The following is a 23,862-nucleotide window of genomic DNA, read 5'->3' on the forward strand; positions in this document are numbered from 1 at the left end:
AACACAAACAGTGAGCTGTTAGCCTCCCCTCTTGCTGTGGCAGCAATGATATCTCTCCCATCCTCATTATTGAGAGAGAGCCTGTGGAGATGTCAAAGTGTTGGGATAGACAGCAGTTTTTGATGGATCCCAGATCATGGTCTCTAGGAGCTTGGTGGGTGGTGTGGGGTGGGCTTATGCACTTTGCTAGAGCTGGTGGGTGAAGAAGGATGCTTTTCTGCTTGTGTGTGGGAGGGGGAGGGGAGCTATGGGGGTTCTGACATTTTTCAGTCATTTATTCTTTGGGTGTTTTTTCCCCGTTTCATGGATGTCTGTGAAGAGTAAGGATTTCAGGTTGTATACCATATACAGCTGAGACCCTTCTTTAGGACTGAAAAGGAAGGGGGAAGACATCAGAAAAGGTGGGGGTGAGGGGAAGGAGGACAGCTTGAAGCCTTTTGGGAACCTGATAGCAGAGGAGAGTGGACCGTAGGAGGGACCCAGAAGGGAGATGATAAATAGGTGAGGAATGGGGGGCGGGGGATGGGGGGGGTGGAAAGAAGAGGATTTTTTTTTAAAAAAGCGGGAGAATCAATATTCATTCCAGTAGTAATTCCAGAGCTTACGGCACAAATTTGAAGTAGAGATTCAGATGAAACTGTACAAGCACAAGAGAACTGACAGGAAATGGGGAAGAATTATAATGAAGGAAGTGACACAGAACACTCAGCATAAAAACAAAGTATTATTATTTATTATAAATTATTAATTAATTAATTATTGTGCTGCCCCACATTGTTTTGTGCACTTTATGTAGTCCTGTGTAGATCTGTAGTCTAGTGTAGCCTTGAGTTGTCTCACATAGTCTAGTGTAGTTTTGTGTTGTTTCATGTAGCACCAGGGTCCTGGAGGAACGTTGTTTTGTTTTAACTGTGTACTGTATGAGAAGCTTATGGTCGAAATGACGATAAAAATCAACTTGACTTGAAGTACAGGATGCGGCAGGATTGTGAACGGGTTACAAACTGAGAAATTGTTGAATTAAAATGTTGAGCAGGGTGGGAGACTATTTGACAGGCTTTAGATAGACATAGGTCAAATGCTCCTGAGGTAATGCTCTGAAAATCAGAAAAGGTGTGCCCTCTTTTGATGCCATGGGAAAATGAGAAGTGAATGCGATCAAGCCTTCCAAACCAGTAAATTCAACTGTATGCTCTAACCCAGGGGTTCCCATCCTGGGGTCCATGGACACCTTGTTTAATGGCATTGATTAATGGCATAAAAAAGGTTGGGAACTCCACACCAAGTTCTCTATTTACTAACTTTATTAATTTAGCATTCCCTCATTAAATCATTGACATGCTACTGATATTACTCATGGTATTTTATGCATAGGTCAAATAAAATTCTGAAATTCATAACACTAGTATGGTATTTACTAATTCATTTGGCAATATATAGAATTTGCAAGATTGCCAAGGAAGCCAAAAACTGTAGTGCAAAATATCTGACGAAAGCAGATCACAAATTTATTAATTTTATTTTTATTTTATACAGATACAGCGCGGACAGGCACTTTCGGCCCTTTGAACCATGCCATCCTAAATAACCTTGCAACTAGTTCGTCTTCAGGCTGAGAGAGGAAAACCCACACAATCACAGGAAGAACATAGAAACTACTTCCAGGCAAAAGTGGGAAATAAACCCGGATCGCCTGTACTGTAAAGCATTGCGCTAACCCTATACCAAAACCCATTAAACTTATGCAGTGAATGGCAGGTCACTGAGGAGAGTGGTAGAATAAAGGGATCTGGGAATACAGGTCCATAATCACAGGCAGATAGGGTTGTAACGAACGTTTTTAGTATGTTGGCCTTCATAAATCAATATACTGAGTACAGGAGATGGGATATTATGTTGAAGTTGTATGAGACATTGGTGAGACCCAATTTGGAGTACTGTGTGCAGTTTGAGTCACCTACCTACAGGAAAGATGTGAACAGGGATGAATGAGTACAGAGAAAATTTACAAGATGTTGCGGGGTCGGGGGAACCCGAGTTATAAGGAAAGTTCAGAATTTATTCTTTAGAATGTAGAAGACAGAGGAGATTTGGTAGAAGTATCTGAAATTATGTGGGCTGTAGATGGGGTAAATGCAAACAGGGTTTTTCTACTGAGGTTGGATGGGACTACTACCAGAGGTCGTGGGTTAAGAGTGAAAGAAGAAAAGTTTAAAGGGAACATGAGAGGAAACCTCTTCACTCAGAGGGCTGAGAGTGTGTGGAATGAGCTGCCAACACAAGGAGTGTATGAGAGGTTGATTTCAACATTTAAAAGAAGATGGATAGGTACATGGATAATAAGGGCATGGAGGGCTATGGTCCCGAAGCAGGTCAGTGGGAGTAGTCAGGTTAAATGCCTTCGGCATAGATGAGATGGGCCAAAGCACCAGTTTCAGTGCTGTACTTTTCTATGACTGTGCTTCCCAAAAGCCCTTAGCCACTACAACAACTGTTGAGATACTGAATGCTTATTTTTGCCACTGGGCTAAAACTTGTCAAAGATGTTTTATTTTCTTAAATACATCCTTTAAAAATTAAAAAAATAATGTTATTAAGCAGGTAAAACAACAATCAAATATGAACGTACTCAAATGAACAGGAGATGGGATGGTACAAGGTGAAGTGTACGTGCAGCATAATGAATTGTTTGGCAAGGAGAAAAAATAGACGGAAATCTGAGGGAAAGAATGGAATTGGTTCTATTTTCGACATTAGATAGATACGAGACATTGGTGAGCAATGGAGCGAGATTCAGGTGTTATGCTAACACTAAATCATAAGGTCATTCATCACCCTGCTCCATTACATATATCCAAAATGAGCAGCATTTTTGTGAAGTTATTTATTAAGCTTACCATAATAAGTTTGATGCCAACAAGTGATTTATTGGTGTTTGTAAAATGGGAATAAATTAAATTTTTCTCTACAGATTTACTGCAATATATGTTGCCTTCTCGGACCATGCATGCAACACAAAATTTCTTAAGTGTATTTCCATGAAAAAAAACTCTCAAGAGCATGATCGAATATTGACCTGCAAAGAATAATACTAAGACCATCTTTGGAAGAGAGAATTCTTTTCCTCCATTTTTTTGACAGCTCAATCAATAGCAACCAAATCCTTGCCTTGTTATAGAACAGGGGTTCCCAGCCTTTTTTTTTTAAAATGCCAGGGAGCCTTGCCATTAACCAAGGGGTCTGTAGACCCCAGGTTGGGAAGCTCTCGCTACTCACTGCTGTCATGCTTCTGTTCCTCAATTATTATGGAGCCTCCAATAGTCCACCCTGCACAAGCAGATTGTATTATTTAACTCTCTGTGGCAAATATATTTAAGCTCATCTCAACATTCATAGTCCTTTTAATAGATACTGACATAGCATTACCAGACCAGTTGCAATAGATAGCTGGCACACTTTGGCCAAGTTGACATGAGCAAGTTTATCTTGTATTTACTATTACAAAGACAAACATTTCTGCTCCTGCCCTTTGCTAAATTTAAGTGTTCCTGAGCAATTAGACACAATAAATATCACCACAGTACAAAGCATTAAAACTGAACAATGATTTGTTTTATGATATATCTAGTGTCAGTGACTGGCATTCCAAATTAAGATGTACGTTTAAAAAAAGTTTGTGATAAATCACAAAGTTGGCTGAATATGCCAATTTATTTTTAAACTGTCACTTTCCATGAAGTGCAGATGTTTGCTATTATGTCTGGTATGGGGGGGGGGGGGGGGTTACTGCATAAAATTGAAGCAAAATTGCAGAAACTTGCAAAATTAGTCAGCTCTATCTTCTGTAGTATCCAAGACATCTTCAAGGAGCAGTGCCTTAGGAAGGCAGAATCCATCATCAAGGACCCCCATCACCTAGGACAAGCTCTCTTCACATTGTTATCAGGAAGGAGGTAGGCATACACTCAATGATTCAGAAACAGCTTCCATCCGATTTCTAAATGGACATTGAACCCTTGAACGCTAACTTCAATACTTGCATACAAAATTTGCATTAATGCATTTAACTATTTAATAGACATATATACTTACTGTGATTCAGCTTTTTCCCCTATATATTAATCTATTTCACTGTCATAAAGTTAACAAATTTCACCAAAAACCAAGGAACTGTCCTGCTGAAGAGTCTTAGTCAACTGTACTCTTTTCCATAGATACTGTCTGGCCTGCTGAGTTCCTTCAGCAACATGTGTGCATTCTAAGGAACTGATAGGGAAACTAGAGATCCATGAGCCCGTTCTCATTGGAGGATCAGAGGCGGAGAGGGTCAGCAAATTCCTGGATGTGACTATTTCAGAGGACCCGGCACGCAAGTGCGGGTGTTAGTGCAATTGCAAAGTACGCACAACAGCATCTCTGCTTCTCAAGATATCTGCAGAGATTCTGCACGACATTGAAACTTAGTCAAACTTCTAAAGGTGTGTAGTGGACGGTGTGTATCGACTAACTGAAAAAAAAAATCGATCTAGTTCTGGAAACACTAATACCTTTGAATGGAAAATCCTACAAGAGGTAGTGAATTTGGCTTCGTACATCACAGGTAAAGCCTTCCCAACTATTCAGCATATCTAAATGAAATGTTGTTGTAGGAAAGTAGCATCCAGAGATCCCAACCACCCAGACCATGCTCTTTTCTCACTGCTGCCATCAGGTAGAAGATACAAGTACATCAGGACTCGCACCACCAGGTTCAAAAACAGTTACTACCCCTCAAGCATCAGGCTCTTGAACAAAAGGGAATAACTACACTCATTCTATTTCTGGTATTCCCACAACCGATGGTCTCACTTTATCTCTATCTTGTTATTTCAAGTTCTTTCATACTTGCTATTTATTTATATTTGCACAGTTTGTTGTTCATTGATCCCATTTACAGCTATTGTTCTATAGATTTGCTAAGTATGCCTGCAGGAAAAAGAATCTCTGGGTTGCTTCTGGTGACATGTACTCGATAATAAAATTTACTTTTGAACTTTAAGAAACGTTTTTAACAGAGCAAAGAAATACAACAGAATTTTACAAACAACTATAACATGAACAGACCAAGCCCGGCAAACACCAAGGTGCAAGGACAAACTTTTGCCTGGGCAAACAACAATAAATCTGAGAACATAAGTTGTTAAGAGTCCTTGAAAGTGAGACTGTAGATGGAAGAATCTGTTCAGGGTAGTGGTGAATGAAGTTATCCACACCAATTCAGGAGCTTGGTGGTTGTAGGGGCAATGATTTGAACTTCCTGAACTTGGTGGTGTGGCATCCCAAGCCCATTGGTAGCAGTGAGAAGGCCTGGATGGCAGAGGTCTTTGATGATGGATGCTTCTCTCTTGTTGTAGTGCTCTATGTACTATATACCCAGTGGTGGGAAGGACTCTGCCTGTGATACACTCTGTAGATACACCATTCTGCAGGTCTTTTTTCCCCTATTTGTTCCATATCAGACCATGATGCAACCTATTAGGTTACCCTCCACTGTGCATCTATAGATGGTTGTCAAAGCTTTCATTGACATGCCAAATCTACATAAACTTCAAAGAAAGTAGAGACACTGCCATGCCTTCTAAGCGCTGGTCCCAGAACAGATCCTGTGATTTGTTAATGCCAAGGAATTTAAAGCTACTGACACTGTCCACCTCAGTCTCCCCAAGGAAGACTTGCTCATGGGCCTCCAGTTTCTTCTTCCTACAGTCAATATTTGACAAGTTATGAATTGGAAAAACAAATATAGACCATTTCAAAAAAAGGTGCATGATAGGGTAATTTCATGGTGATTTTCATGATCACCAGCCCAAAATCCACAAGATACAACTAAAAGTATATGGGAAGCAAAATCTTTGTGTCTAGCAAAACCAGCTCTGGATTTGCTGATGTTGAGTGAGAGGTCGTTCTTGTGACACCTCTCAGACTTTCAATCTTTCCGGGGACAAAATTCTGTTGGGTCTTAAAAGAGCACGGGAAAAAGACCTGATTGTGACTTTTGAGACAAAAGAGTGGAATAAAATCTGCAAAAATGTCAAAATAACATCAAGAGCCTTATTCAGTTTAAGATCCTACAACGTTTCTATTGGACTCCAGCAAGGTTACATAGATTAGGGTTGGAAAATACCCCCTGAATGCTGGTACTGTGAGGCAGATAAAGGGGACTTAGTACATGCGCTCTGGTCCTGTCCCAGAATTCAAGAATTTTGGATTATGATACAAAAGTATATTGGTGAAGTTTCAGATATTTAACTCCCTTTCTGCCCCAGACTTTTTGACTTGGGAGACATACTTGCGTTACTTGGGGATAAACACTCTCAAAATTGGATCCAGACAAGTATAATGGCAGGAAGACAAATTATACTTAGAGGTTGGAGGAACTTGGGGGGGACCATCGTTTCAGGAGCAGGTCACAGAAATAGCCAAAGTGGCAGCTTTTGAACGCATATCTTACAAACAGTTTGATAGATTGGACATCTAAACACAAAAATGGGCCAAATATTTTGATTTCCTGGGGGGGCAAATTGTGGTGAATATAGTAGTGAAGCATATTGCTGAATGGTAGTCTTTTCTGTTATTAGAGGTCTAATAGATGCTTGGTTATTACATTAATATATATTTCTGCCACGTTTGGTTTTATTTTATGGATAATTTTATGCTTTGTAAGCTATGGTTTACATAATTTTGACACTGACTCAAGGGTTCGGAGAAAAATTTTCTAGAAACAAAATTTGAAAAAAATCTTCCTCCTATATGTCAATTTGTCACCACCTGTCACAACAGTGATGTCATTAGCAAACAAATACAATATTGGGGCTGTACTTAGCCATACAATCATAAGCAGAAAGTGAGCAGAGCAGGGGGCTATGTACACAGCTCTATATTCTACCTATGCTGATGGAGTGTGTGTCAGCAATCCATATGACTGGTGTCTGCCCATGACAGTACAATATAGGGCAATTCAACTTCAAGTCAAATAATTAACACAGATGCCAACTTCGAAAGTCTCCCCATGCATATATTGTGATTCATTACTTTTGCCAAGAGTCACACAATACCCTTCACAGCAAGCTGACCTTGTAGGTGAGCACACAGTGCATCGATGAATTTGATAGGGGCCACAGCTAATAGCTTTCAAATTATCAAACCACCTGAATAGTTCTTAACCACCTCTATCGCAGAGCACTTTTGTTTCAACCAGCTTCTAATCTTTCTAGCATGCATACTAATGATGAGGCCTATTTCTTAGGGACTGGACGTTATCCAGTACCAGACAGAAACAACCGGGTCTACAAGCAAGGCATGCAAACTCAATGTCAACTCCAGCTACAAAACACAGGTCAGTTGAACTAACCCCGCTAAGGGAGCATGCGGGAGGCTGAGATGCGATTTTTTTTTGTCTGCGGGGGAATCAGTAACTATGGGAAAATGAGCAGGAAAGTGCAGCTCAGGCCAATGATCAGAGCATTGTGATCGTTGAATAGTGGAGCAGGCTTAAGGGGGCGGATAGTCTATTTCTATTTCTTGCATCTCTGCGTTCCATTGTGGGACTGCAGCGATCCTATTGGCACAAAGTTTGAGCTGAGATTTGGAATCTTCTGAGAGACCTCGGGCTTGCCAGCAGAATCTAGTAGTTGTTTTTCCAAACACATCTTTGTTCTGAGACCACATTCAAATAAAAAGCACTCAGTTGCAATTCTTCAGAGCTCTTAACAGACTGGTGAACGGGCAGCAACAATATTTAGTGTAATATATAATAAAGGTATTCATCAGAAACAAATTAAAATTAAAACTAGCTTTAACCTAATTTGTGTGTCTGGATGTTTTAAAATAACATTCTTTTACAGACAAGGAATAAGAGAAAACGTCTGGTAAAATAGAAGTCACATTAGACAACAAAGATTTTGCTTCCTGAATACTTCTGGGTGTATCTCATGGATTTTAGGCTGCTGATCATGAAAATTGCCATGAAAATTCCCGATCAAGCACAATTTCTTTTTAAATCACCTATATTTGTTATTTCAAATCCTAATTCAAGCCAGAATAACTGATGTCAACATTAAATTGTGCATTTTTGATGGTCCACAAATCAAGTCATCAAGGACAGGCAATTTGAAGAGCATCTAGTGGGACTGGAGAAAAACGCAAGCTATTATTGAAAATTTTCTAGCCAACTACAAGCAACTGGTTGACAACATACTTCAAGCATACAAAACCATTAAGTGCGACATGTCACTAATGATTTATTTTCTGCATCCGCATTTAGGTTTCTTCCCTGCAAATCTTGGCACTATCAGTGACGAGCATGGTGGAAGGTTTCACCAGGACATTGCAGGCATGGAGAAACGGTATCTGTGCAACTAAAATCTATCAATGCTGACTGATTATTATTGGACACTTAAGCGACAAACCTCAGACACTGAGTACTAACCAAAATCACCAAAACGTCAAAACATTTCAAGCTTAGTGGAACTATTACAAAGTGTCAGCATCATTATGCAATTAAAAGTATTGTATTCAATAAAAGTGAATTTATTTTTCCTCTCAATTCCTACATGATATAAATAGTTTGAAACTATAGGTGCATTCAGCTTCAGATGGTCTATCATAAAGTTAAAAATTCTGAGGAAGTACACTTTTGAGAAAATTCTGTGTCCTGTGTTAGTGGTGAGATTATACACTCAGCGAATAGTTTCATCAGTAATGACTATCGACCAATTCAGAACCTGGAAACTCTTCTCAGCCAGTTCAACATCACCCCAAGCATTACTTCAGTAATCACCCTCACACTGCCGGACTTTCATGAAAAGAATACAAAAACTATTCACTTCAAGAAAGTAAACACAGAGCTTATGAACTATAGCAAACAAATAAGGATCGCAAATAGTTCAAAAAGTTCAGATGGAGACTGCACTTCCAACTAGACAGAGAGGAGATCGCTGAGCAACTCCCAAGTCAATGCTGATAACCACTCTCCAAAAGTCATCATCATTTTGTGCCATGGACGATCATGGTGACCATGATTTTTCTCGGCATAATTTTTCTACTGAAGTGGTTTGCCATTGTTTTCTTCTGGGCAGTGTGCTTACAAGACGGGTTTTTACAATGACCCCAGCCATTATCTCCAGAGATCGTCTGCATGGTGACAGTGGTCACCTAATCAGGACTTGTAAAAGTAACAGATTAAAAACACTATTTATATTCATCTATTCTTCATTGTGCAGTTGGAAAATATACTCTTATTCATTAATTAAGAATCATAGAAAACCACAATACAGAAACAGGCCCTTTGAACCATCTAGCCCATGCAAAACAATTTAACCTGCCTACTCCCATGGACCTGCACTGGGACTATAGCCTTCCATACCACTATCCATGTACCTATCCAAACCTCCGTTAAATGCTGAAATCGAAATTGCACCACTTACGCTGGAAGCTCGTTCCACATTCTCATGACCCTCTGAGTGAAAATGTTTCCCCTTAAATATTTCACCTTTCACTCTTAACCCATGACCTCTGGTTGTAGTCCCACCCAACCTTAATGGAAAAAGCCTACTTGCATTTACCTCATCTATACCCCTCAATTCTCTATACCTCTACCAAATCTCCTCAGACTTCTACATGCCAAGGAATAAAGTCCTAACCTATTCAATCTTTCTCTATAACTTAGGTTCTCCAGACCTGGCAAAATCCTTGTAAGTTTTGTCTGTACTCTTTTAACCTTATTTAGATCTGTCCTGTAGGCAGGTGACTGAACCAGCACACAATACTCCAAATTAGGCCTCACAAATGTTTCACACAACTCCAACAAAACGCCCCATCTCTACTGCTCAATACTTTAATTTTGAAGGCCAATGGGTCAAAAGCTTTCTTTACAACCTACCGTACACTACCTAAAGTGAGTTGCTGCAATTCATTTTGTTCGTTCTTTAGGGGAGTAAAGCGCAGTGGTTAGTGCAACACTATTACAGCTCGGGGTGTCAGGGTGGCTGGAGCTCAATTTTGGCATTCCGTGCGCGAAGTTTGCATGTCCTTCCTGTGGAATGTGTGGGTTTCCTCACGGTGCTCCAGTTTCTTCCCATAGTCCAAAGACAAACCGGTTAGTAGCTTAATTGGCCTTTGAAAATTGTCCTGGGATCAGGCTAAGGTGAAGTAGGCGGGTTGCTGGGCAATGCAGCTCGAAGAGCCAGAGGAACCTGCTCCGCATGGAATCTCTCAATAAATAAATGCATTGCCCATCTGTCATCGGTCAAAACAACATTACCAATTAATATGGATTTTGTTTTTAAAATGGTTAGGCAGCACCCTTTAAAAAAAATAATGACCTTAAGCTGAAATGTTAGATAGTGAATAATGTGCAGAGGCTCCAAATTAGAACCGGGATATTTCTGCTATCCGTTATCCAGGAATACCAAAAGGAGACTGTTGTATTCCAGCCCCCTCCCCCTGATCCAATAATAAACCTGTGATCATGATGAGAGCTTCATGTATGTACCTCTGCACCTAAAACTGAGGCAAACAAGTTCAAAAGACATTGCAAATGGGCAATTCTAGGCATACAGGTCATAGTACTGAAATTATATAAACCTGATATTCTCCAAATGCAGAGCATTTCTGATGTTTACATATCACACATGTTTCAGAGATCAGCAGAGCTCTGCACTGTTTCACGTTAAATGCAGAGGGCAAGCTATTTCATGAAATCAGGGAGAGCACCATATGAAGAGTCATGTATATTACAATCAGAATCAGGTTTATTATCACCAGCATGTGTCGTGAAATTTGTTAACTTAGCAGCAGCAGTTCAATGCAAGACATAATATAGAGAAAATATTAATAAATAAATGAGTAAATCAATTACAGTATATGTATATTGAACAGATTAGAAATCATGCAAAAACAAATAATATATTAAAAAAGTGAGATAGTATTGACGGGTTCAATGTCTATTTAGGAATCAGATGGCAGAGGGGAAGAAGCTGTTCCTGAATCATTGAGTGTGTCTTCAGGCTTCTGTACCTCCTACCTGATAGTAACAGTGAGAAAAGGGCATGCCCGGGTTGTTGGATGTCCTTAATAATGGATGCTGCCCTTCTGAGACACCACTCTTTGAAGATGTCCTGGGTACTTTGAGGGCTAGTACCCAAGATGGAGCTGACTAAATTTACAACCCTCAGCGACTTCTTCTGGTCCTGCGCAGTAGCTTCCCCCCCGCCCCCCATAAACCTGATCAAAAGGAAAGACCTTTTAAATAGCATGCTATCAAAAGTCCATGCTCCTGTTAGGGAGACAGGTAAAACTGGCAAGGTCAGGGAGCCTTGGCTGACTGGAGATAGAGGCTTATGTATTTGAACCTGGGCCAAAAAAGAAAGCTAGAAACAGTCAGCTTGTGTACATTAAAGAAATGGAATGTACACTAAGATTTTTTTTTAAAAAGGCTGTTATTGAGCTGTTGGAAGTAGCTGAAATTCACATTGTGGTGTTTAAAATTGCTAGCGCACCTCAAAAGTAAAATTCAGAGTGTACTCACATCTTTCCATTTTGCTTCATGTTATTTATTGATTTGTACAGTACCTTTTTAAAGCTTAGCTTAGAACAGTTAGAAAGACTTGCATGTTTTCTCTTCACAGAGGCAACTGCTATTTAACACTTATAATGCTGTCTCCCTCAATAGATCCCACATGCTGTGCTAATGCAACCAAATATTACCTCGGTTCCGCAGTTAGCACTTCTGGCTCCCAACAAGGCTGCAGCTTCCAACTTAATCAGGATTTGAGCAGGTTATCAAGGCATTTCACAATACTACTATAGTGATATGGCTGCAAGGTGACCAAGCACTGGGAACGGCATATTCCAAAAAAGGGAAGGAGTTGAAGGTGGTTTTGTTCATCAAGGAATCAGCGTGGTGCTGAGTGAAATAAATGCAATGGATAATGTGCTATCAGTTTCTATGGAAGTAACAAATACCGGGCGGTGGGGGGGGTTAGAAGGAGCCATGAACAAACAAAGATACACAGAAAATGCTGCAGGATCTCTGCAGGTCAGGCAGCATTTATGGAAGTGAATAAACAGTCAATGTTTTGGGCTGAGACTCTTCTTCAGGACTGGAAAGGAAGGGGGAAAGCACCAGAATAAAAAGGTGGAGGGAGGGGAAGGAGGATAGCTCAAAGGTGAAGGGAATCAGGTGGGTGGAAAAAGTAAAGGGCAATCTGATAGGAGAGTGGATTACAAGAGAAAGGGAAGGGGGGGGCCCAGGGGGAAGTGACAGGCAGGTGAGAAGAGGTAAAAGACCAGGGTGGGGAATAGAAGGAGAGGGATTTTCTTTTCTCTTAAATGAGAAGAAATTGTTATTCAGGTTGGAGGCTACCGAGATGGCTACCTCCACCCCAAGGGTGGCCTCACCTTGGCACAAGAGACCATGGACCGGAAGTTCTGCCTTTGGCACCTCCCTTCAAGCACTGCCTCTCAATAGGACAGAGTATAAACAGGGAGATATCAAAAGGAAGATGAGCTCAGAAATGCAGTATGGGTGATATTTATTGGAGTGTTCAAGCCATTAAAGGCAGAGCGGAAGAGAATTTGTGGAATTTGTCAGGGACTGCTTCTTATAGAACATCCCCAGAAACAGCTTAGTTTAGTTTTGGTTATGTCTTCTAATGAAGTAGGATTAATAAATCATGCTGTGTTAAGGATCCTCTAGGGAGGAGCGATCAAAATATTGTAAAATTTCAGATACAGTTTGAGGGCAAAAAAACCTAGGGTCCATAACCAATACCATTTATGCAATCCATTTCACACCAAAACCCAGCTCAGAGGATAAGCAGAAGCAGATATTTAAAGAGCTAATCCAAAACACTTGGCAGAAATTTATCCTAATTAGAAAAGGAGATCCCAGGAGAAAGAGGAACATGCCTGCTAAAATCCTGTTAACTTAACAAAGGAGGTCAAAGAAAATATTTAATCAAGGACTAAAGCATATAAAGTGACATGGGACTGTGGAACAACACAGAATTGGTATGGCACAGTAGTGTAGAGGTTAGCACAACACTTTGCAGTACAGGTAATCCAGGTTCAACACTCTCTGTGGTCTGTAAGGAGTTTGTATATTCTCCCTGTGGCTGCGTGGGTTTTATCCTATGGTCTAAAGATGTACTGGTTGGTAAGTTCACAAATACAAGAAAATCTGCAGATACCAGAAACCCAGAGAAAAACACACAAAAAACTGGAGAAACAATTGACGTTTCTAGCTGAGACCCTTCATCGGGATCTAATGCATTTTGTTTGCCAATGGTAGGTTAGTTGGGTCAATGCAAATTGTCCTGTGGTTAGGCTTAGATTAAAACGGGGGACTGCTGGGTGGCATGACTTGAAGGACCAGAGGAATAATATTCCATGTTATATCTCAATAAATAAATACAACCAATTGGAAATTTTAGAAAAAGCAACAGTGGGAGATTGAGGAAGAAATTGATGGAGGGAAAATATGACAAAATCAGAAGCAAACAGCAAGGTATTTATGGATATAAAAAGGAAGAGATTAACTTAGTGTGGTCTGGTCCCAATGACTTTAAGGATTTTCTAGAAAGCAGTCAGTGCAACCATGGCTGAAGTTTTTCAAAACTCACTGATTTCAAGGAAGATACCAGCAGATGGGAGAATCACAAATGTGACTTCATTTCTTTTAAAAAAGGATGGAAGGCTTGTTATTCTGATATCCATTACTGGCAATTTGAAGTCAACAAATCAAGAAAAGCTGCTAGATATTTAGAAAAAAATGTAATCAAACCAAATCATAATGGTTTTGTGCATGATAAATCATGTTTGACAAATTTGTTAAGAGTTCTTTGATTTATATAATATGCATAATTGATTAAAGGAAACCTATAGATGAGGAGTATTTGAATTTTCAGAAAATATTTGATAATTTGCCACATAAAATCCTGGTGTACAAGAGCACATAATATTGGGGAATGATGCAAACTTGGATTAAGTTCGTTGCCACAGGTGGCTATGGAGGCTAAGACACTGGGTATATTTAAGGCAGAGGTTGTTAGATTCTTGATTAGTCAGGGCATGAAGGGATACGGGGAGAAGGTTGGAGATTGGGGCTGAGAGAGAAAATGGATCAATCACGATGAAATGGTGGCAAAGACTTGATGGGCCAAATGGTCTAATTCTATTCCTATACCTTATGATTTTATAACTGAAGCTTGATAACTGCAGAGAAAATGCTGAAGAAACGTGGTTTTCTTTTAAAGCTGTGGGAATATACTCAGTTGTTAGTTAAATAATTGTTGTCCATCAACTTTTAATTGATAATTAATATGATAGCATAGCAGTTAGGATAACGCTATTACAGCACCAGCTGTAAAATCATGGGTTCAATCCCTGTTGCTATGACTGCATAGGTTTCCTCAGAGTGCTCCAGTTTCACCCCACAGTGCAAGCATTAGGGTTAGTAAGTTGTGGGCATGCTATGTTGGCACTGGAAGCAGAGCCACACTCACAAGCTGCCCAGCACATTGCTCACTGATTTAATTTGCCACAAACTCGTCACTGTATGGTTTGACATAAATGTGACAAAGTTAATCTTTATCTTAATTTACAACTTCTATTAATGACTTGAAACATGACCTTGAAGGGTCTATCAGGACTTTGGAAGGGAACGTAGATAGTTTGAATGAGTGGGTAAGCTCTTGGCAAATGAAGCTTATGGACATCACAGTGGCGTAGTGGTTAGCACAATGCTTTACAAACCAGCTGCCTGTAAGGAGCTTGTTTGTTCTCCCTGTGCTGCGTGGGTTTCCTCCCACAGTCCAAAGATGTCCCAGTTGGAAGGTTATTGCTCATTGTAAATTGTCCTGCGATTAGGCTGGGATTAAATCAGGAGATCGTTGGGTGGCACGGCTCGACTCGAAGGGCCTATTCCACGCTGTATCTCAATAAGTAAATATATAAATAGATGCAGTGCATTACACTGATGTAGCATGGCTCGCCAACAATGATGAGACAACCCACAGAGAGCAGGCTGAAGAGCTCGAGGCCGGGTGCCAGGCAAATAACCTCTTCCTCAATGTCAACAAGATGAAGGAGATGATTATCAGCTTCAGGAGAACTCACACCCCCTCCCCCCTTTACATTAGCAGCGCAGCAGTGGAAACCAGAAGCAGTTTCAAACTCCTAGGAGCGCAAATCATGCATGGCCTCTCATGGTTCTAGAATACAATCTCCTCAGTCAAGAAAGCTCACCAATGCCTATACTTTTTGAAGCGGGTGAAGGTTATTACAACTTTCTACAGATGCACAGTAGAGAGAGCATCCTATCAAGTTGTACGGGATGGAAACTACACTGCTGCGGACAGGAGGGTTCTACAACGGGTAATTAAACTGCCAATGCATCATTGCCACCTTCCTCCCCATCGTCAAGGTGATATATACTTAAAAATCAGCAACTTCCCCCAAGCCATCAAGCTAATGAACACCTCCACCCACTTACCCATCAAACACTCCCCACTTCATCACTTCCTGTCAGAATCGCCCTATACCTAGTGTCTATATACATAGACTGATGATTGCACATAACGCCCATCTTAAGTATATATAATTTTTCTGTTTATATTATTGTGTTCTCTCTGCTTATTGCGATTATTTTAGGCTGCATCAGATCTGGATTTCATTCTCCTTCACATCTGTATACCGATGAATGACAATCTTGAATGTGCAAGGAATTCTAAAGGCAGACCGTTGTTTCAACTAGAGAAGATGTTTCTGGAAGGCCACACAATAAAAAGGGCTCGTGCACGGGTCATAAAAAAAAATTAGCATGCAAATGCAGCAAGTGATGCATATTTGCCGTTATTCACAGGTTGGTTGGAGATTCAAAATCGGACAATTATTGTTACAGAAATAGAGCACTGCTGAAGTACCGTGCACAAGCAATGTCCCTGTATGTAAGAAAGGCATCTGACAAGAGGAATTCCAAAGGATTCACTAGTCTTAGTTCCTGGGGCGAGAGAATTGCCTTGTCACAACCAGCTACAGTAATTCACAAGGGGTGATCTCACTGAGACCCTAGTTGGCAGGACAGACTACATGTCGGGATGTTCCCATGAGTCGGAGAGTCTCCATCAAGACACAGCCCAACTTCCAAGCTCAAGCAGGCCTCACCATTTTGTAAGAGTCCCATCCCTGGTATGGAAACTAGAAAGGGCTGGGGGAGGTAATGCTTTTCCTGAGGCAGGTGGAGGGAGGGTTAATGCTTTGCTGCAGCTCATGCGTGGTGGGGGGGGGGGTTCAAGGTTTTAATGTTTTTCTGTCATTCATTCTTTAGGGTATTTCTTCTGTTTCGTGGACTTCTGCGAAGGACAAGAATTTCAGGTTGCATAACCATATACATTCTCTGAAATTAAATGGAATCACTGAACTTCCAATGTGGCCAAGTATGCCCATTCTATTCACTCCACTGCTGATGGTCACATCTTCTGTCAAATCTCTACAGAGCGATCCACTTCTTTAAAACTACTTTGAAAGTACACAGAGCACAAAGTTTGCTTGAGGAACGGTACAACTGATTGGCCACAATGATCTATTGGTCAGAGTTTTTCCAGAAACATCAGCACTTTACAAATTTATGAGTACTTTCACTAGTGCCAGCAAGTTTCTTCAGACCAGAACTAAAGCCAAGTATCCTGAGCCTACTGGTCAAATCTAGGGATTTCCTGGTTGCATTCTACCACTAGCTGGTTATATCACTATTTTATATGGAACCACTAATGCACAGGATTGGAAAAAGCTCCAGCCTTCCCACCATTGAGGACACCTTCAAGATGAGGTAGCTCAAGAAGGCAGTACCCATCACTGAGGACTTCACTATCTGGGACATGTCCTCATCTCATTATAACCATTGGGGAGGTAGTACAGGAGCCTGAAGACACGCACAATGTTTTAGGATCAGCTTCATTCCCTCCACTATCAGATTTCTCAAAGTTCAAAGTAAATTTATCATCAAAATACATGTCAAGATATACTGCCCTGAGATTAATTTTCTTGCAGTCATTCACAGTAGAACAAAGAAATACAACAGAATCGATGCAAAACAACAAACTTCATGACAGACATCAAAAATAATAAACCTGATTCTGACTCTGGCCATTGGAATTCATGGTCTTGCAATGGAATGCAATCTGTGTAATACAGTACTCACCAATTATCAGCCCACCATCCTCCCCTCCGTGTAATACAGCACTCACCAATTATCAGCCTACCATCCTCCCCTCCATGTAATACAGCACTCTCCAATTATCAGCCTACCATCCTCCTCTCCGTGTAATACAGCACTCACCAATTATCAGCCTACCATCCTCCCCTCCGTACAATATAGCACTCACCAGTTATCAGCCTACCATCCTCCTCTCCGTGTAATACAGCACTCACCAATTATCAGCCTACCATCCTCCCCTCCATGTAATACAGCACTCACCAATTATCAGACTACCATCCTCCCCTCCATGTAATACAGCACTCTCCAATTATCAGCCTACCATCCTCCCCTCCATGTAATACAGCACTCTCCAATTATCAGCCTACCATCCTCCCCTCCGTACAATATAGCACTCAGCAGTTATCAGCCTACCATCCTCCTCTCCATGTAATACAGCACTCACCAATTATCAGACTACCATCCTCCCCTCCGTGCAATACAGCACTCACCAATTATCAGCCTACCCATCCACTTCTCAAGAAAGTTAAGCTAAGCTTAACTACCCTGGCGTTCCCGCTCCCAAAAAAAAAAAGGTTGGCTAAATATTCATTCCCTCTGTGCAATACAGTGTTCACTAATTATCAATGGCTTCCACCATCTCATGTCAAAAACTGAAATGGAATCAAACAAATAAACACGGTCCTACTGCACATTACCATACTGGGCTGAGAGGACTCTAATGAAATTGTTAATGGGCACTGCATATTGTTCAAAGTTCAAAAAAAAATTTTTTTTAAATAACAAACTCTTGCGGAATCTAGGGTTCTGTGGAATCCCAGTTGAGAAACCCTACTCTATTCAATAGCATTCCTTAAAGCCTCGTGGGTTAGTATGTGCTAGCCCAATCAAAATTTCCCAGTTTGCACCACTCTGCATTTATCAGGAATAAATTCCATCTGATCTATAATGTACTGTAGCCGTAGATAGCATTCGCTGCTGTCCACAACACAAATTTAGTAATTATATCATAAGCAACAAAGACCATAGTACCAATGGCTAAAATATACCATTGACCACAGATTTCCAATAGGAAAAGCATTCTTCCATTACTATCTTATCACATCCCATTGAATATTGAAAGGTCTGGGTAGAGTGGATGAGGAAGAATTATCGGGAAGTCTAGGACGAGGGCGGACAGCCTCAGAATTCAGGGACATTCATTTAGAACAGAGGTGAAGAAAAATTTCTTTAGCCAGAGGGTGGTGAATCTGTGCAATTCTTTGCCATAGGAGGCTGTACAGACTGTTTTTGGGTGTATTTAAGGTGGAGGTTGACAGGAGAAAGCAGAAGAATGGCATTGAGAGGGATAATAAATCAGCCATAACAGAATAGCAGAACTGACTCGATGGGTTGAACTGGGTAATTTTGCTCCTATATCTTATGGTCTTAACCTTGTAGATCAGCCTACCATACAGGACATTATCAAACACCTTGTGATCACAATGACAACATCAATCACCTGTCATCATTAACCTTTCTATTCATCTCCTCAAAATAATCATATTACAGGGGTTGGATTTTCCTCATAAAGCCAGACTACCTATGGTCTCTGCCTTTTCAAACATACATACATCTCACCTCCTTTGCACTTTTCCTCAGTTACTTCTCCACAAATACGCAACACTTGCCAGCCTCCTCTGATTAGCTAACTTCCAATTATCTGGCACCTCATCTATGGCTAACGAAAATCTCCATCAGAACCCCTGCTTATCCCTTATTCCAGATAGTAACCCAGGACAGATCTCATCCAACCTGGGGATAATCTAATTATTAATAGGGCAAGACATGATACCTTAACATTATCCAGTACCCCTTCCCTTAAGACAGATGTTCCAAACTGGGATCATCGACCCCTTGGTTAATGGTAGGGGTCCATGCATTAAAAAAGGTTGGGAACCCCTGCCTTAAGGATAAGTCTGTGTAGTTTTGCTCAAATTTTTTGGAAAGAATTCTGAAAAAGGAAGGCATCTTACCTTTGATGTTGGCCTTCTCAAGCTACGAAGGAGCTTCCCTCGCTTTGACTCATCTCCATCTGTTTCGTAAGTACTGGTTGAATTTTCTCCCTTGGGCAATGATGAATCAGCTTCCGCTTTCTTCTGTGACGACAAGGACCCCAGTTCATCATCGCTCCCAACACTGAAGCTTGTGCGATAACTTGCAAACTTGCCTAATTTTTTGGACCGATCCCTGTACAATGATGGTTTGCTGACGGATGAAAGTTTCCTCTGACGATCCAGGGAGCTAATATCCATCTCATTATCGGATCCATTACCGCTTCCGTTCGACTGCGACTTGGCAGAAATAGAATTCCTGATGGTTATGATTTTGCCCTGGGTACTGTCATGCGGTACCGAGTAGATATTCTCTTCATCCCCTCTCGGTCTTACCAACGTGTCTATTGGCTCTGCATAATCCGAGGTGAAGGACCCATCGTCAGAAGGTGCCCAGCTTACCGTTGAAGACTTTCTCTGCATTTCTTTGCTTCCTGGTTCTTTCCCCTCAGAGGAATCCATCTTCTTCACCAGTTTGTCAAAATGTACCATCGGCTTTGGTTTTACTGGAGGAGGTACTTTGTTACTTAGCCTCTCAAAAGAGCTAAGAGTGCTGCTCAGCAAGTAGTTTTCATTCCCCTCAGGGTCCATAGAGAGCTTGGACTGCTCTTTGATCCCTGGAGTCCCAAAAGTTTCATCCCGTAGGGGTGGACCTTCAACATCCTCATCATAATCAAAGCAATTTGAATTGTTGAGGGGTGAGCTGGGCCTTGGAGAAAAGCCAAACACTTCTTCCGTATTACTGCACGCCTCGGCCGCATTATCGTACATGTGTGAAGCTTCAACAATGGTTTTCTTTTCGGCTGCATCTCTGAAAAATGGGGCAAAGATCTCCACATTGTGCTGAAAGGAATACCCACCAGTTATTTTGGTGAATTTTCCACAGATCTCTTGAGCAATTTCTTGGCCTTCTTCAACCTGATCCCGCGACACGTCGCTCTCCAGTCCTTCAGCTCCGTCAGAGACTGCCACTAACTGAATAGGAATAATATCCTGCACGTCTGACAAAAAAGCTCTGAGCATGGCCAAGGAAGCTTTGCGTCTTGCCAAGTAAAAAATAATGTATCCATGAACTAATTGGTTTTTCCTTGTGTTGAAAGAGGAATGATAGGAGAGAATAGATAGCTCGACACGCTTACGTGTTGTTCCAATTGGTAACTCGAGCGTGACTGAATTACTGTTCCCAGGTTGCGATGAACTACAAAAATGAGGTTGAATAATGGACAGGAGAACTTCATCCACACCAAAAAGGTCACCACACATCAAACACATGACTATTCGGAGATCTGCATCAGTTAAGTCTTTAATGCTTGGGGAAGAGCTTACGAGATTCAAATTACGTTTCATAGTGTCTAATAAGCCTTTCAGGGCCTGATTGATTTGTAGTTCACTGAAATTTCGTCCAGAACCCACACTGTGAGAAGTTACATCAACAAAAAGGCATTGCAGTTTGTTGGCAAGTTGTTGGCCGTGGTTCCTCAACGACTGTAGTGTTTCTCCACCACTCTCCCTTTTGTAAGCCAGAACTAGTGTTAGAGGCAGCTGTGCTAAATGATTGTCCTTTCGGTCCAAAGTTGATCCTTTCAGTTTCTCTAGGCTCTCTTTTATGTAGTACAAAGATTCTTTGGAGTTGTAGAGGCAAAGGCAACCATGAGGCTGAAAGGTTGGTGTCTGAAAGGAATTAACCCGATGTTTCACATTACCTTCTATCGGTCGCAATGACAGCTCATACATTTTCCCCTCAAGAACATACTTATCATCCGTACATAACACTCGAATTTCATTAGCCAGTTCATGTGCAAGTCCATCCTTGCCAAGCAGTACAAGGTTCAGCTTGTCAGCATTAGAGTCCGAATGAGAGTTCAGATGGCTTCGATCTGAAGATCGATAAAATTTTGCAGCCAACAACTGCTCAACTTTGCTATCAATACAGTTCTGACTGTTTGGACATGTTTCCTTGGTTGGATGATATACAAAATGAATATGTTTTAACACAAGAGCATCTCGTTCAGCTTGCAGTTTCTGAAGTGCCTTAAATCGTTGCTCATCTCCTAAAACATCCTGGATGAGACCCATTTTCTCCTTGCTAGGCTTGGCATCCAACTCCAATTCATAAAATAACTCTGAATATTCTAAAAGCAGTTCTTGAAATTGATCCTTGGCTTTATCTATAATCTCACGTTGATGTCTACTGTAAATATCTTGGTATTCTTGCTCTTGGAGCCACTGATAGAATTCCTCATTCATAACAAAACTTCTAGCCTCTTCCCATGGTTTTCCAGGAGTTATGAAGGGCGACGATGACAGATTTTCCTTAAAGGCCCTCCTCATCTCATCTCTTTTTCTTTCATTCTTCAGTTTTTCTAAATGCTTTCTAAATTGATCTTCAGCACACTTCCCAGCCAGCAAGTCAAATGGAATCCGGTTGTCATCCATTTTATCAATATGATCAGTTTTATCCCAGGGTGTCTCACTCAGCACAACAAACCAGGCTGAAAAATCCTGCTTGGTCTTCAACCTCTGCTGTGCCGTGGTCCAGTTCAAGTTCTCAATCTCATTCAGATCAGGGAAAAGGGCATCAAGCGCTAGCACAAGTTTATTGAGGTACTTGTTCTTTAAGTGGTCAATGTGCCTCTCTTTGAGCATTAAAATGTGCTGTAAGAACAGTTTTTTGGCCTTTGGGGTTCCTTCGAGATGCACATACTCCAGGAATTCACTTTTCATATGCATTTTCCTAGTGGCATTGGTCCAACTTTCATTATAATGGATTACACACTGGCTAATGATGTAGTCATACTTGTCTTTTGCATTAGCTATTAGTTGACTTTGCTGTTTTAATGCTTCATAATATGGAATTATTTTAGGCCTCGACCGACTTTTATCTATCAACTGCACCAAAGTACTAAAGGCCAATTCCACATTGACATTTGATCGTGCTGACGTCTCCACCACTTGGAGGTTCTTTTTTGTCATGGCAAAGGAGTGAGCTTCACGGATGTATCGCTCCACCCCTTCGTCGCATTTTGTCAGCACCACCACGATAGGTTTCTTCGTTTTTATTATTTGGTTATACAAGTTCGTGATAAATCTAAGCTGGTCCTCAAAGTTCCTGTTCATACCCCGGCTGACATCTATGCAGAGGAGGAAGCCATCAATTAAGAGCTTCCCTTCTGGCATCTGCTTCTGTTCAAAGTCTTGTTCCAAACCCAACTGGTCAGTGCAAATATACATCAACTTTTCAGCAGATGCCAATTTGGTTGCTGCCGCACGTTTAATGTAAGGTTGCAGAGCCGTGCTCCGGTGAGGCTGAAAAGTTTGATCATCGATGAACTCTGTCTGTTCCACCACGTGAATTCGACACTCCACTCCTTCCTCCACCGCTCTACTTACCTCGCCCCAGTACAAAAAATGGTCATTGTTAACAACGCGGCCCCCAAAGTCACTGGTGCTGAGGACCGACGTGTGGTCAAGATGAAAATGATCAGCTTTAGGGCGTACAAATCGATTGCAGAAGCAAGACTTGCCAACACCACACTGGCCTTTCTCCTTCTCTGTCCCAGACAATCCCACCACACTGATGTTGTAACTTGGGATCCGAGCATCCTGTTTTTTTGCCATCATAAGCATCCAATCATCCTGATACGGTCAACAGCATGTTAGTAGTTGTACCTACTCTCAAGTACCACCGTGGGTCTCCTGGCAAGCTGACGGGTGCGGAGTTACAGACAGGCACCTTTTGCAACACCAGCTCCAAGCCCCATGTTTCTGTGATCCCCAGTATTACGATATGGTCCTAATAATACCTTGTGAAAGAAAAACAAGACAAAAGGAACATTCATTAGGATGGAAAATGAAACTGCAATGGAGATAGATAAGTTTTGTATCCGACTAAATTTTGTGAAAGATACACAACAATGGTGCCCATTTATCATACGTACATCAAAAAACAGTGCAATGCATCATTTGCGATCAGTGACCAACACAGCCCGCAGGTGTCGCCACGCTTCTGATGCCCAATGATCGATTTTACAACTTGCAACGCGAAGTAGTGCGCCAACCATGACGCTACACGTCACAATTAAAGCCAATGAATTATTACAAAGGATTTAAGGGTAATTTTAAAAATTAACTACTGTACTCAACCTAATTTTACCGAGAATAGTTCAGCACAGGAACAAGCCCTTCAGCCCACAACATGCCAACCATGATATCTGGTACAAAAGCAATAAAAATCGTAAATACTGAACAGACAGTAAATGCTTCAAGTCAAGGACGCTCCATTTGAACTGGGAAAGCGAGAAAACAAGTTAGTTTTATATGGGAGAAAGGGCAAGACAAAGGGAACACTTTATTAGACAAGGCCAATCATTTTGTCCCAACACAGGTATAAAAAGCATTCCTTAAGGCAGCCATTGTTGTACCATGGACCCCACCATTAACCAAGGTGTTAGAAACCACTGGTTTGTTTCAGTAATACTTTTTATAGCATTTGTACATTTTAACAGACTCATGATT

The 23,862-nt window shown here is 41.1% G+C and overlaps 1 protein-coding gene across 4 annotated transcripts in view; it reads right to left on the reverse strand.

The window, feature by feature from the left end:
• The window catches only part of LOC132381494 (rho GTPase-activating protein 35-like), a 207,648-nt gene that overhangs the window by 100,890 nt on the left and 82,896 nt on the right, over positions 1-23,862 (reverse strand). For all 4 annotated transcript variants that reach the window (XM_059950936.1, XM_059950938.1, XM_059950935.1 and 1 more), the window contains one exon: positions 19,270-23,150. In XM_059950936.1, the coding sequence (XP_059806919.1) occupies positions 19,270-22,974 (3,705 nt within the window). In that variant the 5' untranslated portion in view covers positions 22,975-23,150. The remainder of the gene's footprint in view (positions 1-19,269; positions 23,151-23,862) is intronic.

Source organism: Hypanus sabinus, chromosome 26, assembly GCF_030144855.1.
Source record: "Hypanus sabinus isolate sHypSab1 chromosome 26, sHypSab1.hap1, whole genome shotgun sequence".
NCBI classification, from domain to species: domain Eukaryota; kingdom Metazoa; phylum Chordata; class Chondrichthyes; order Myliobatiformes; family Dasyatidae; genus Hypanus; species Hypanus sabinus.